Source organism: Macadamia integrifolia, chromosome 4 (genome assembly GCF_013358625.1).
Source record: "Macadamia integrifolia cultivar HAES 741 chromosome 4, SCU_Mint_v3, whole genome shotgun sequence".
Taxonomy (NCBI): domain Eukaryota; kingdom Viridiplantae; phylum Streptophyta; class Magnoliopsida; order Proteales; family Proteaceae; genus Macadamia; species Macadamia integrifolia.
This window is the reverse complement of record NC_056560.1, coordinates 15,172,009-15,186,040: the sequence shown is the minus strand read 5'-3', so window position 1 is coordinate 15,186,040 and position 14,032 is coordinate 15,172,009. Positions and strand designations below refer to the sequence as shown.

At 37.5% G+C, this 14,032-nt stretch overlaps 2 protein-coding genes across 2 annotated transcripts in view; both read right to left on the bottom strand.

Annotated features, from left to right (window-relative positions):
* The window catches only part of LOC122075598 (HVA22-like protein a), a gene marked incomplete at its 5' end in the record, with an annotated part of 50,668 nt that overhangs the window by 5,018 nt on the left and 31,618 nt on the right, over positions 1-14,032 (bottom strand).
* On the bottom strand, positions 10,627-12,833 carry LOC122075595 (cytokinin dehydrogenase 3-like). Its single transcript, XM_042640669.1, has 5 exons — positions 12,175-12,833; positions 11,952-12,079; positions 11,605-11,835; positions 11,248-11,513; positions 10,627-11,168 (listed from the first exon to the last, which is right to left on the bottom strand). The coding sequence occupies exons 1-5, from the start codon at positions 12,680-12,682 to the stop codon at positions 10,784-10,786; spliced, it is 1,518 nt and encodes a 505-aa protein (XP_042496603.1). The 5' UTR covers positions 12,683-12,833; the 3' UTR covers positions 10,627-10,783.

The following is a 14,032-nucleotide window of genomic DNA, read 5'->3' as shown; positions in this document are numbered from 1 at the left end:
CTTCTCTGGATCAGCTTCAACCCCCTTTGATGACACTATAAATCCAAGGAATACAACCTTGGGCAGTATGAAGGAACACTTCTTGAGATTAATGTATAACTTCTCAACACGGAGTACTCTCAAGACTTGCCTCAAGTGATCCTTATGCTTTTCTTGGTTCTTACTGTATACCAGAATGTCATCAAAATAAACAACCAAAAAGCGACCAATGAAGGGACGAAGGACCTGTGTCATCACCCTCATAAAAGTACTAGGTGCATTTGTCAGACCGAACGGCATGATTTCCACTCATATAAGCCATCCTTGTCTTAAAGGCGGTCTTCCACTCATCCCCAGAAGGATGCGAATCTGATGATAGCCACTCCTACGCCAAGAACCATCCTTCTTTGGCGTGAGTAAAGCTGGTACTGCACAAGGACTTAAGCTCTCCTCAATGAAGCCCTTCTGTAGTAACCCATCCACTTGCCGTTTCAGTTCGGCGTGCTCAGTAGGACTAAGTCTGTAAGCAGGAAGGTTGGGTAAAACCGAACCAGGTACCAAGTCAATGGCATGTTGTATGTCTCTCATGGGAGGCAACTCATCTGGGAGATCATCAGGGACTAAGTCAGAAAAATCAGACAGGAGCTCTCTGATAGGTGCACTATACGTTACTTCAGGTTAGGGAGTGACTTCCCTAGTAACAAGTGCCATAACCATTCTAGTCTCATGACTTGTGCGTAAGAACTGTTTATGGGAAATAGTTAGCAACTCCTTTGTGGGCAGAGCTAATACCTTCTTCTCATTGTCAATGCCCTTCTGATTTGACCTTAATGATCTCTTCCGCCGTATTTCAGCCGGCACATTTACCGGATAGAAAGTTGTAGGAACCATGAAAGTACACAGATTCTTCTTCCCTCCAACCATGGCATCATTGTCATACATCCAGGGACGACCAAGCAATACATCTGTGAGTTTCATTGGGATCACATCACACAATCCTCTCCTTTGGTTTCAGCCACCAATATGCGAGTAACAATATTTATTCCCTGGGTATCATCCTCATTAGTGTTTTCCATATCATAGTCATATCCACCATCATCATCATCATCTAAGGGGTAGGGATAAAGAGCTGACTCATCCTCCTCATTGGAGTCTTCAACCTGAGCTACTGCATTAACCCTCTGCTTATGCGGACAAGACTTAGCAAAATGTCCTATCTCTTGACAATGGAAACACTGTACCTTATTACTACCTGTCATGGGTGGCCTTTCCTTTATGATCAGCTCGTGGAGGAAAAGTGGATTTTGGAGGTGTTGAGCTACTAGGTTTAGTGGCTGGAAAATTCTTCTTTACCTCCCCAGCTTGGAAACCAAACCTTCTAACTGGTTGTGCTAGAAGCTCCTCTGCTCGTAGGGCCTTGTCAAAACAATCCCTCACTAAGTGCACTTCAACAACTCCGATACCCCTGTTGATCAACTAGTAGGTTCTCTACCACGGTCTTCCAATTCTAGCTCATAGGTCCTCCACCACTCACGAGCAGCCCCAACTAGCTTAGCACGAGCTAGTTTCATCTTCCGTTCTTCAGGTAACTCATAATAGTCAAAATAGTCGTCTAGTGCCACTACCCAATCATAGAACAATTGGGGGTCATATCTCCCATCAAACTCCTTCAGATCGAGCTTGACCTTCTGTGAATCTCCAGAATACCTTTGTTGCACGGGACGCTCAGTCTCAAAATATCCTCTTACATGCTCTTCAAAAGTAGGTTGTGCTACCGGAACCCTCTGTGGTGCTCTCAGATTAGGGTTTGCTCTCCTGTTAGTCAACTGAGTAACCACATTCATTGGAGTGTCCACTTCGGGTGTGGTACGTGAACTGCCAGTAGGCTGTTGGGGTGGGGTCTCTTCATTCAACAACCTGGCATCCAATTCAGCCTTTAGTTCAGCCTTTAGTTCAACTCTCATATTCTGTATCAACTCCATAATAGAAGCTAAGGTGGGGGTGTTGTTCTCAGCCATGCTCTGATACCACTTAATGTAGGGATGGATTTGACAAGTCAAACCAGCCCCAAACTGCAGGAACTTTTAATCAGAAGAACAACCAGAACCAGCCCAATAAAATATCAGAAAATCATCTATCTCAACAGTTTCAGAAATTCTGTAACTGAATAATCAGCCAAGGAATTAAGGACTTAAATCACCAATCAATAAGACTAAACAATGAAGCTTATGACCAGCAAAGAATCAGCAACATCCAGAACAAAGCATTCAAAATTCTGGGCAGAAACCAGAATCGGCCAGAATAGAGAGAATTATAAATACAATAAAATTCCAGGTCTGATTGACCCCAAATTAGGATCGAACCACCCTCTCAATAGGCCTAACACTCGACCAGAATAAGGGAGCCATCAGGTGGCTGGTTGGTCTGATCAGTGAAGAATCGGGTAGGAGAAATCTGGGAAATTCGAAACCAGAAATTTAAAGAAGATCAGATCTGTTACCTGATTTGTTTGAACAGTAACAAACCTTTGAAAAGAAGACTTTGAAAGAGAAAAGGAACACTTGAAGATGAACCTCTTGGACTTCTCGCCGCAAAGAGTCGTCGGATCGAACACCAACCCAATACCTTGATCAAACACAAGGAAGTTCTCTCGCAGAGAAAACAGCAGCAGCAGCCATGTAGTTTGTAAAAATCGTGGCTCATTAAAGGAGCCATAGCTTTATTTATAATAGTGATAGGGGTTACATAAAATAGAAACTAACTTTAGTTTCCAAAAACTGAAATAGGAAACTAAAAATTAGAAACTCAACTAGTTACTAAATCTGAAAATAGAAACTTACAAAATAGAAAGTCTTGTGACTGAAAATTAGAAACTAATTTAAGACTGAAAATTAGAAACTAAATAACCCCATCTAAAAAGGAAACTAAAGAAAAAGGAAACAAATCATTGAATCCCGTATGCAACTTTAAACCCCCTAGTTTAGACCCATAAAAGTAGCCCAATATACTCCAAACCACATGGACTGAAGGACCAACACGTATACAACCCAACCCTAAGCTTATTCCTAATAAAACAAGCCTAGTTTGGTGAAGAATCTGCATCATATGTACAAGAGAAGAAAAGGATGTCGAGTAAATATGTGGATATAATGAAAGATATGTATAAGGACGTGGTGACTAGTGTGGGAACCGTGGGAAGTCAAGGCAATGAATTCCCAATTATAATTAAGCTATATCAAGGATCAGCTTTTAGCCCTTATTTGTTTGTGCTTATTATGGATGATTTAACCAAGAACATCCAAGACGAGCCCTTGCGGTGTATACTCTTTGCTGATGATATTGTTTTGGAGGGTGAGACAAAAACATGGATTAACGCTAAGTTGGAGTTATGGAAATCAATCTTGGAATAAAAACTTTTTTAGATAAGTAAATCGAAGACAAAGTATATGATGTATACCTTTAGTCACACTATGATGGATAATGATATGGTAAAAATTGAGGAGGGAGAGATATCACAAAGTGATTATTTTAGATATCTAGGGTCAACCATAAATAAAAAAGGCGACATAGAGAATGATGTTTCACAGAGAATTAGTGGGATGGATGAAGTGGGGAGGTGCATCCAGAGTGTTGTATGACCGATGTATTCCTTTAAAGCTTAAAGGAAACTTCTATAGGACTGTCGTTCGACAGACTATGATGTAGGGGGCAGAATGTTGGGCAATTAAGAAGTGTCATACAGATAAGCTAAATTTAGTATAGATGAGGATATTAAGATGGATGTGTGGCAAAATTAGGATAGATAAAATAAAGAATGACCATATCAGAGTTGATTTAGGAGCTCCCCAATTCATGATAAGCTTCGAGAAAGCCTTTTGAGGTGGCATGGCCATGTCCAACAGAGGCCTTGGGATGCACCAGCAAGGAGTGATTGGATTCACATCGAAGGATCTAAAAGAGCTAGGGGTAGGCCTATAATGACCATAGGAGAACTAGTGAGGAAAGACATGCATAGTTTTGGTCTTGTCACGGACATGATATCGAATAGAGCTGATTGGAGGGAAATGATCCATATAGCCAACCCCATATAGGTGGGATTCTTTTGAAGTGTTGTGTTCTTTTTCTTGACTTTTTCTATTCTTTTTTGGATTTGCACGGATCCATGTAGCTAATCCCATTTAGTTGGTATAAGGCCAGTTGTTGTATTAAATGGAGACAGTTCGAGTAAGAGTGGCCTGGGGTATTGGATTACTCATCAAGACATTACACGTCATAGATATATATGAAAGGTTGGAGTGATTGAAGTTAAAGAAGCCTTAAGAAAGATGAAAGTAGGCAAGATAACAGGCCCAGATGAGGTCCTAATAGAAATGTTTTACAAGATTATGAACACAAGAAAATTTTTGGATGAATGGAAGGAGAAGAATTATAGTTCTGATTTATAAAAATAAAGTTGATATTTAAAGCTGCAATAACTATAAGGGTATAAAACTAATGAATCACACTATGAAATTATGGGAGAAGGTTATTGAAGCCCACTTGAGAAGAGAAACTACTATATCGAATAACCAATTTGGTTTTATGCTAGGTAGATCCACAATATAAGCTATTTACCTTCTCAGGATGCTCATAGAAAGATATAGAGTTTGCAAGAAGGATCTCCGTTTGTTTTTTTTAGCTAGAAAAAGCCTATGACCCTAGAGAGTTAATCTGACATGCACTATAGAAGGGAAGAGTTTTGAGTAAATATGTGGATGAAGGCGTAGTGACTAGTTTGAGGTCAAGGTAGTGAGTTCCTAATTACAATTGGGTTACACCAATGATTAGCTTTAAGCCCTTATTTGTTTGTGCTTATCATGGATGATTTAACTGGGAATATTCAAAATGAGGTTCTATAGTGTATTCTATTTGTTGTTGATATTGCTTTGGTGGATGGGACAATAGTAGGGATTAACACTATGTTGGAGTTATAGACATCAACCTTTGAATCAAAAGGTTTTAAGATAAGTAGAATGAAGACAGAGTATATGGTTTGTAACATTAGGAACGCTAAGACGGACAACGAAATGGTGAAACTTGAGGAGAGAGCCACAAAGTGAATATTTTAGATATGAGGTCAACCATAAATAAAGAAGGTGATGTAGAGAATGATGTCTCTCAGAGAATTAAAGTGGATGGATGAAGCGGATAGGTGTGTCTGAAGTGTTCTGTGACCAACGTTTTCCTATAAAGCTTAATGAAAAATTCTATAGACAGTATTAATATCAGCTATATATATGGGGCGGAATGTTGGGGAGTTCTGAAACATAATATAGATAAGTGAAGTGTAGCAGAGATGAGGATGTTAAGATGGATGTGCGGCAAAACTAGGAAGGATAAAGTATGGAATGACCATATTATAGCTTATTTGGGAGTTACCCCAATTCATGACAAGATCCGGGATTGTCGTTTGTGGCATGACCATGTTCAATGGAGGCCTTGGGGTGCACCGGTAAGGAGGAGTGATCGAATTTAGATTGAAGGATCTAAAAGAGCTAGGGCAGGCCTAAAATGACCATAGGAAAAGTAGTGAGGAAAGACATGCATAGCTTTAGGTCTTGACTCAAGTATGACCTCAAATAGGGCTGTTTGAAGGGAAGGATCCATGCAACCGTCCCCATTTAGGTGGGATTTTACTGAGGTGTTGCTGTGCTCCTCTGTTTTTACTTTTATTATTATGTTACCCTCGTATGCATCCATGTAACCAAACCCATTTAGTAGGGAAAAAGGCTGAGTTTTCTGTTATATTTTTCTTTTTCTTGTTGGCATTTACAAGTTTAGAAAAACACTTCTGCATTGCTGTGGCATTGATTGCTATGACGGATTTCTTTTATTGCCAACTGATGTAGAGGTGGGCTTAGGGTCTTGCTTGATTCATGCTGCAATTTAATTGACAATCTGCATTCTGCTTCTGCAGCACAATCATGAAGTTGCAGATCCGTTCTCAACTTATCTCAAGAAGATTGCTGAGTCAATTTTTTATTACATGCAGATAAAGGAAGCTTTAATGCAAACTAGTTTGTAACAAGAGAACCCTCTCAAGTAATAATGGGAGCTAATCATCTCTATTAAAATTGTCAAATCAGCAACCAAGGTTATCAAGGTGTAAGGTGACCCAAGGTGAGGAAGGAAGGCAAAAAATCAACGTGATGCCTTCTTGCCTAGGTGACTAAGGCGCCAGTCCAGGCTGGACTGCCTTATCACTCAGGCGACACCTTGATAACTATGTCAGCAACCACTATAATACATTTTTAGCTTGAGAGAACCAATGAGGGAGGACCTTAGTGCAGTGGTAAGGTTGGTCCACTGTGACTGCTCCCATTGTGACCAAGTGGTCAAGGTTTTGAGTCAGTAAACAGCCACTCCGCAAAGCGGGGGTAAGACGTGAAATTACATAATATTGCAGGAGGAGGAGCCAAAGAGTGATGATGCAACATCTATTGGGATTTATTTTTAAAATTTCCCCAATGTAAGCAGAACTTCTTTATGCAGTATAGGAACAACTTCAGAAATTTTTTTAATGTTTTAAGAGATGAACAACCTCTAATTTCTAAGGATTTAGATCTAGAACCATCATAGTTGTCAAGTTGACTCTAGCAAGGCGCCCTCCAGCAAAGGGCTCCTGGTGACGTTTGACAACTATGAGAATCATCTGTCAGATTAGTTGGTGTATAGTTTTATCTACTTACTTTTATTGTGATTAATAACTAGTTTTATTAAGGAAAGAAAGAAAGTGCGACAGACTAGAGTATAACATCAACAGTAAGTAGAAGATAATAATGATTTATATGAGTTTATCTTTATATTACTCTATAAAAACGTAAAAGGAAGTTCCGTGCTGAGCACTGGATGTTTAAGACATGATTAATTCCTGATCAATGAAGAGTGCACTTTGTATTATTAGGTTCGGAACTATCTACAACATCAGTTGGTATAGTTTAATCTACTTCTTGCTGAGAATGTGGGACATGATCATTGAACTTCATTTTGAGTCCACTTTTGAAAGAAAAAAAGATACACATGATTGTGATGGGGATTTTGTTTTGATCATTTTTAAAGTTAAACAATTTTGTCAAGGAAATAAAAAACTTATAATAAAATATCATAATGCAAACAGTCATGCATTATTAGACTAACCGAGTAAGCTAGAGTAACTGAGTAAGCATAACTATTTGGTATATTAGATTTGGTTTATAAAGTGTATCGAATGAAGTGAAGGGAAATAGCATAGCTAAGAGTGCAATTGGTATTATAAGTTTTGGTATTTTTGAAGTATATCCTTACAGAAGTTGAACTTTATCATAATGCCATTTATAAATTTGATAAACAGTTTTGAAATGGAGGAAAGCTAGACCCCTATTCTGTGCTGCTTATAAAAGTATATTTATACAATATGAAGTAAAAAATAGTGTAATATCAAAGATGTAACTCCATTATTTATTTTTTCTTGGAGGGAGGAGATGGTAAAAAAATGTTTAAGGCCATTGGTATACAATAATATAAGGGGGCAGTAGAGTAAGCATATTGTCATTGGGGGTATGGTGTAAATCTGGCGCTTGATGAAGAAAGCTAGTAAATATGAACTAAGCAGGGGCCCAGGTACAAAAAACAAATAATCTCTCCATTTTATGCTACCTTATATGTGTTGGGATAAATTTTCAAATATAGAAGATGAAATGTACTTTGTTTAGCTATTTTCTCCCACATTGATGAGTAGCTTGTTGAATTACCATGCGAGGATATGATCAAATTACTATGTCAATGGTGGCTCCACACTTGTGGTCTGCCAAAGAAAATTTGCACCTTTATGATATTTTCTACTAATCTCTGCCTTCTATGTTTGTGGAAAGCATGTAAAATCACTATAATACAGGATGGTTCAAATGCTTGTGCAATATCCTTGTAACCCCAAAAAGAAGCTTGTGCAATCAAAATAAGAAAAAAGTTGGCACGTAGGAATGAAAACTAGAAATGTTACCATGTGGTTGTATTGCATTCTCCTAACTTGGTAAATACAAGTGTGGTTGTCATAGTTGCATCTAGAATAGACTTTGGGTACCATATTGGGGAGGTTTTAGTTTCATACTGAGGCTTGCCACTGCAACAAGCTTAAATTCCAAAGTTCATAAAAGAAGTGTTAGTTGTTAGGGCTAGTGAGCTGGTTTTATTACTATAGGTATTTTCACCTTGTACCAAAACTTAAAAGGGGAAATTACTTAGATCCATGAGATAAGAAAAGTAATTACAAGATAAGTAGGTTTTAAACTTAATTTACACCCACAAGAATAGATTTTAAAAATATTTACTTAATCTCCAAATTATTGAATGTTCGACCCACCCAAGATAAAAGTAAAATTTAACTTACTAAAATACCTTTTTACATCACTTCTATCCATAAGCACTCATCATTTTCTATATCCTGTAAAGAGTGTTTTTCCCTCATCTCTTCTAGTCAGACTCGTTTTGTTCTCTCTCCCCCCCCCCCCCCCCCAAAAAAAATCCACTTGAAGAAACACGCTGTATGCAGCACCTGTTTGATGGCTTTAACATACAAAAGATGTTCTTCTACGATGGTGTCCGCCTAATTTGGCTGTCGAAACTGCTATCGATTTAAAATTTGTCAAAAATCTCAGATAGTTGGAAATTGAACTTTGGATGGGTACATCTCTTAAGAAGCTGCTCTTTTGTGGGGTTGAAAGGAAAGCTGCTTTTTCATGTGAAACTTGTTACCCTTTTCAATTAATAGGGAAACTCTCTCTCTCTCACACACGCGCACACACACACACACACACACACATACATGGTATGAAACCATCAGTATTGACTTGATGGCTACATTATGTCAGTCTGATGTAAAATGAAAGAACATTTGACTGGTGGTTGAGATGGAGGGTGAGTTCCTGTGGCTAAATGTTAAAATTGGTTAAGGTTGGAAGACAATTCTAATAGCAAATTTTCTTGACACGATTAATTAGTCTTAAGTCTCAATTGTACCATTAAGGAGAGAGGTGGATGAGTAGGAGTAGAGAACTGTTTTAGGTACTATTATTTAACTATCGTGGAACTAGTGTTGCTGTGGAAACCACAAGCCTTTACAATAGCTGATTTATTGATACCTACTGGCTACAGGAGATACATGGGTGATGGTTGTTAGTTCTGTAATTTTGTAGTTACATTGTGATAAGATCCATGTGAGATAATATCTTAGGTTCCAACTTGGTCTGCAGTAATTTCCCAATTCACATGGAGGGTTCTATTCAATGAAATTGCATGCTTGAAGTTAAATTTTTTTTGCTGAAACTTCTCTCTGACCCTCCCTGTCTAAACTCTTAATGGGTGTGCTCGTTAAATAGTGATAGGTATTAGATGTAGCTTGTAGCCATTTACTCAAGATTTAAAAGAAGGGTACTTTGCCAAAAAAAAACTTCCCCAGTACGTACCAAGAAGATAAGCTTTGGATTGAATTGCATGGAGTGGATTAGTTAGGTCTGTTTGGTATGCATTTTCAGAATGCATTCTATGTGGGTAACACGTTTGTCGTGGATCCCGGAACATGTCAGCATGCGTCTCTCTAACCCATTCTGTCTTTTCATTCTTGATTCTTTCGATCTCACATGATAGCTATAAGTTAATCAGCCTTTCAACAGATGCTGCTGCAATAGTGAATCATCTTGTCTACTGTACTGGAAAGGCAATGTCAACACCGTAGGTGGTCTGGGCGATTGTTTCGCTACTTTTTTCTTTCCCAACTTTCTTCTTTGATTGTACACTGCTATCCATCTCTATTCTTTATCTCCCTTCCGAGTTCAAGTAACTCAAACAACAAAACCCTCCCTCCCCTCAAACCAAAACACAGATGCCTCTGTAAGAGTTGGGACATGATAGCTTAATGGTCTGAATCATAGTGTTTATAAGCCAACAAGCGAGAAAACTACAGGGTGGTCGTAGATCAGGGCATAGAGGAAAGCCCCAACTCTAAAATAAGACTTTCACTCGTTTTATCGGACAATTTCTGTAGAGGAACATGACTTACACTATGGGATCAGTGCTAACAGTATCTTTATGAAAACCTCAGAGCAAAGCATTTAGAGGATAAAGAATTGAGAAGATTTTCGCAATAGATATGGAGGCTGAGAAGGAAAGTTCTTGACTGGGACATCTCTTATGCAGTTTTTAGTTTTCAACTATTCTTATCGATTTTTCTCTTTGGAAATTATTGTAGAAAAGAGGAATTCTTGTTCCTAATCATTCGCAGTCTTTGATCTTACTCAAGTGCACTGTTCATCCATGGTACACAATATGTATTGAGCAGCTTGTTATGGCCGATACCACCCGATACATATTGATATCATATTGGTATTGGAGTGTTATGATGAATGCTTGGTAGGTTGTCAGCAGAGGATATGACAAAAGTAACTTCTACCTAGCTAACTCCTATATATATATATATATATATATATAGACAACAGTAGTTTATGTGAAACAAGGTTGGACCTCGGTGCAACGGTAAAATTGTTCCATTGTGACCAAGTGGTTACAGGTTTAAATCGGAAAGTATCCAAACTAGAGTGGTTAGAAAAGTAAAATATAACTAATTGATGCAGAATGTCTAGGAATTTAATGAATTCAAGATAAAAATATGTTCAAGAGACAATGATGGAAGGCTTCATCTTCTGTGTAGTAATCTAAGCTAGGCTTCCAGTGTATGACACTAACCACAATTTGGTACTCCTGAGTCAGAGATGCATTTTTTTAAATGTCTTCATTATATTTCAATATTCTTCCTCCTAAAGATCATCTGACCAGGAGCCAAAATATTGAAAGGATCAAATTTGAACTTGAGTGCCTCAAATCTCTTCCACTCTTCACCAAAATGTATTCTCCATTCACTCTCATCTCTCAAGTATGGCATGTATTGTTTTCCACCCATGTCATGATCAAACCTTTGACCACCCTCCCCCTCGACATTAATGGTTTCTTGAAGATGTATTGGAGCTTTTGAAGTCACGGCATCTATAATCTCCTGATTTTGGCTAAGAAGGGTTTGCAGACTTGAAGATGGTATCGCTGATCGAAGCAATGATACTATGTAAAAGACATCTTCCCCTTCTTCCTCTCTTGGCAACACCACAGACATCTTCTTCTCCCATCTGAAAAGAATCATAACAATTCTCAGTGCTAGAGACTAATACACATACACAAACATTCATATTCAGATAGTACACTTACTTGTGTCTCAAAACTGGGTAGATTAGCACTGGTCCATTAGGGGGGATGGAAGAGATGGTTTTAAGCAGAAGGTTTTTGAATGGTTTTATGTGGGATTTTGGTATAAAAACATTAAGCCATGGATGAGGCACTTCCCAAAGTCCTCTATTTCGAAGTTTTTTCTCCTCTTGCTTGACGCGATTCAGAAAATTGAAGTAGGAGATATCATCAATTTGTGCTCTAGTCCATGGAATTACGCTTAATTGTGACAATACTTGCTCCATAACCTGAAAGTACTTAACAACCAATCACGATAAAAAAAATTCCTTTTATGTTATAAAAATAACCCATAATTAAATGACAATACGTAGTACCTACCTCTTGAACAACTGCTTCCTCATTATAGTACAATGCCACTTCAATAATATAATCCACAGGAGCACTTCCAGCATTTCTGGTTTCAGGCTTACTTTGTAAATGATCCAATGGTTCACAATGGCTTAGTTTAATAAAACCTTCCACATAATCTACCTCCTTCATTGATATTAGGTTTTCCTGATCTCTGGTAAACAGATTGAAATCACTGTAGAACAATCTTACATGTTTTACCTGCAGATCATCAAGAGTAACAAATGTTTCAGATGGACACTTCAATCAAAGATGTAACCTGTTCATGATTATCATAGTGACATAATACAGTTTCTATTTGATCATATCTCACCCACCATCTTAGGTGCAATCTCTAATATGATCCTGGCTCTTATGATAATACCAAACTGCCCTAGTCCCCCTAAAACTCCATAGAAAAGTTCAGGATTTCTCTCTTTTGAACAAGTCACAAAATCTCCTTTTCCTGCACTCATAGAAAACTTCAAATTAAACAGAAAATGAGAGAAAATAAACTTTATTAAAGATCAAAACCCTATATATAAAGATCATATATAGTACCTGTTATTACATCCATTTCAAGGACATTACAAATCTGAGGCCCATATTTGAATGTTTGGCCACTAATGCCACCAACTGATAGTGTTCCACCGACGGTAAGGAATAAATAATCAGTCCATGATCTTGGTGTTAGACCATGTTTCAGTGTCTCCTTCAAAACATCAACCCAAAGTGCTCCTCCACTAACATCTATGAAGAAATTATGATACTTACTTTCACTACCTGCCTCTTCACATTTACTAATTTTCACGAACGTGGGTAGACTAGTAATGTCTATAACAATACCATCTGGTGCTTGGGCTTGGCCATGGATAGAATGGCCTGCACCTCTTGCGGCTACTGTTATATTGTTGTAGCTAGGAGATAAAGATATAGATTTTAGCAAAAGAGAGATCTCTTCTGGGGTACTTGGCTCAAGGACAAATGAAGGTGATTGTTGAATTATTCTTCCAAAATCTAGAGTTTCAGAGGGAGTGGGAGAGTAGAACTGAAGGGGTATTGAATCCATTATGGTTAATTGTGTATACAAGTGAGAGAAAGAGTTGATCTAATGAAACTCGAAGAAGTTTAGTTCATTGAATGAGTAAAAGAGAAAGTGACCAGAAGAAGATTAATGCACGAATGAGTAAAAGAGAAGTAAATAATACACTCAATAAAGATTTTTTTTTTTTTGGGGGGGGGGGGGGGGGGGGGGGGTGGGGATTGGGATAGCATATGGTTGCAACAGATAAATAAACCTCCAGAATTGAAGTTCAAGTTTTTCCTATAAATGTTTACCCAAAACAATAGTTCTTTTTTCTATGAATGTAAAGAAGTTACTAAGATTGTAATAAAAGATAATGGAATATCGGTTGGCAACTGACTGCAAAAATTTCACCATTCTCCCAAAAATGGATGAAAAGGAAAAAAAAAAGACATCAAAATATACAGAAGGACCGAAAATGTAAGATCTTTTAAAGGGGAGGTATCACTTGAAATATGAAATAAATCTATTTTGATATTGTGTAGATAAGAATATCAAAGAAAGGTTGTGTTATTGACGTGTACGACAAATTGATCAAACTCTACTCCTGGTTGGAGAAAACTTGTATTCTAACAACTCAGTGTTCATTCCGTATCATTGAATGAAGGGAGTGTTTGAATGACACCTTTATAGATGCATTTAAAACTTGCCACTCTCTAATTGCCCATTGTCTTTATTCCAAAAATTATTTAAGATAGGGGTATAAAAATATATTCGTGAATAATTTGATAATGATATATCATTATGTCATTATCAAAAGATATATCATTATCGTACAACATTTTTCAAGTGAACATGTGAAATGACATTATTGTCCTTATTGAAAAAATTTATGTCAAACTAATGACAAAAAAGTAAAAATTACAAATATTTGAATGCCAATAAGAAAATCCTTTAAATAAATGAATTTCATGAAAAATAAATAAAAATTATATGCATGAAAATCCATATTATTAAATATTGATAATATCTTGCTCCAATTTCATAATTGACATTTTAGATGTCACCATGGCACAATGTGATCACATGGAAGCGATAGGCATGAGTGGAGATCAAACATGACATGTTATATATAGAAGATCAAACTTGCATTCTCCTCATTGCTCACAGTTTTAGTCCTATCAAAGAAACACTCAATTCTCTATCTCCCACTCCCAAAAGAACACTCAATTCCATGGGAAGACGCAAATCAAATCGGGTATGATCTTCTGCAATGTGGTTGGTTTGCGAGTTTGAGGTGTGAAATTTTGGAGAGGTAGGACCAGCTACCTTTCCCATGTGTTGATGTTGGGGCCCAAAGGAATCCTGCCATGTTTCAAATCTTTTTTTTTTTTT

What these genes read in the sequence shown, in the direction of transcription:
- LOC122075595 (XM_042640669.1), bottom strand. Translation starts at nt 12,682, where the DNA reads ATGGATTCAATACCCCTTCAGTTCTACTCTCCCACTCCCTCTGAAACT. An exon ending in TAGAGATTGCACCTAAGATG is followed by an intron (nt 11,836 to 11,951) that starts GTGGGTGAGATA and finishes GATGATCTGCAG; the next exon opens with GTAAAACATGTAAGATTGTT. An exon ending in AGGAAGCAGTTGTTCAAGAG is followed by an intron (nt 11,514 to 11,604) that starts GTAGGTACTACG and finishes AAGTACTTTCAG; the next exon opens with GTTATGGAGCAAGTATTGTC.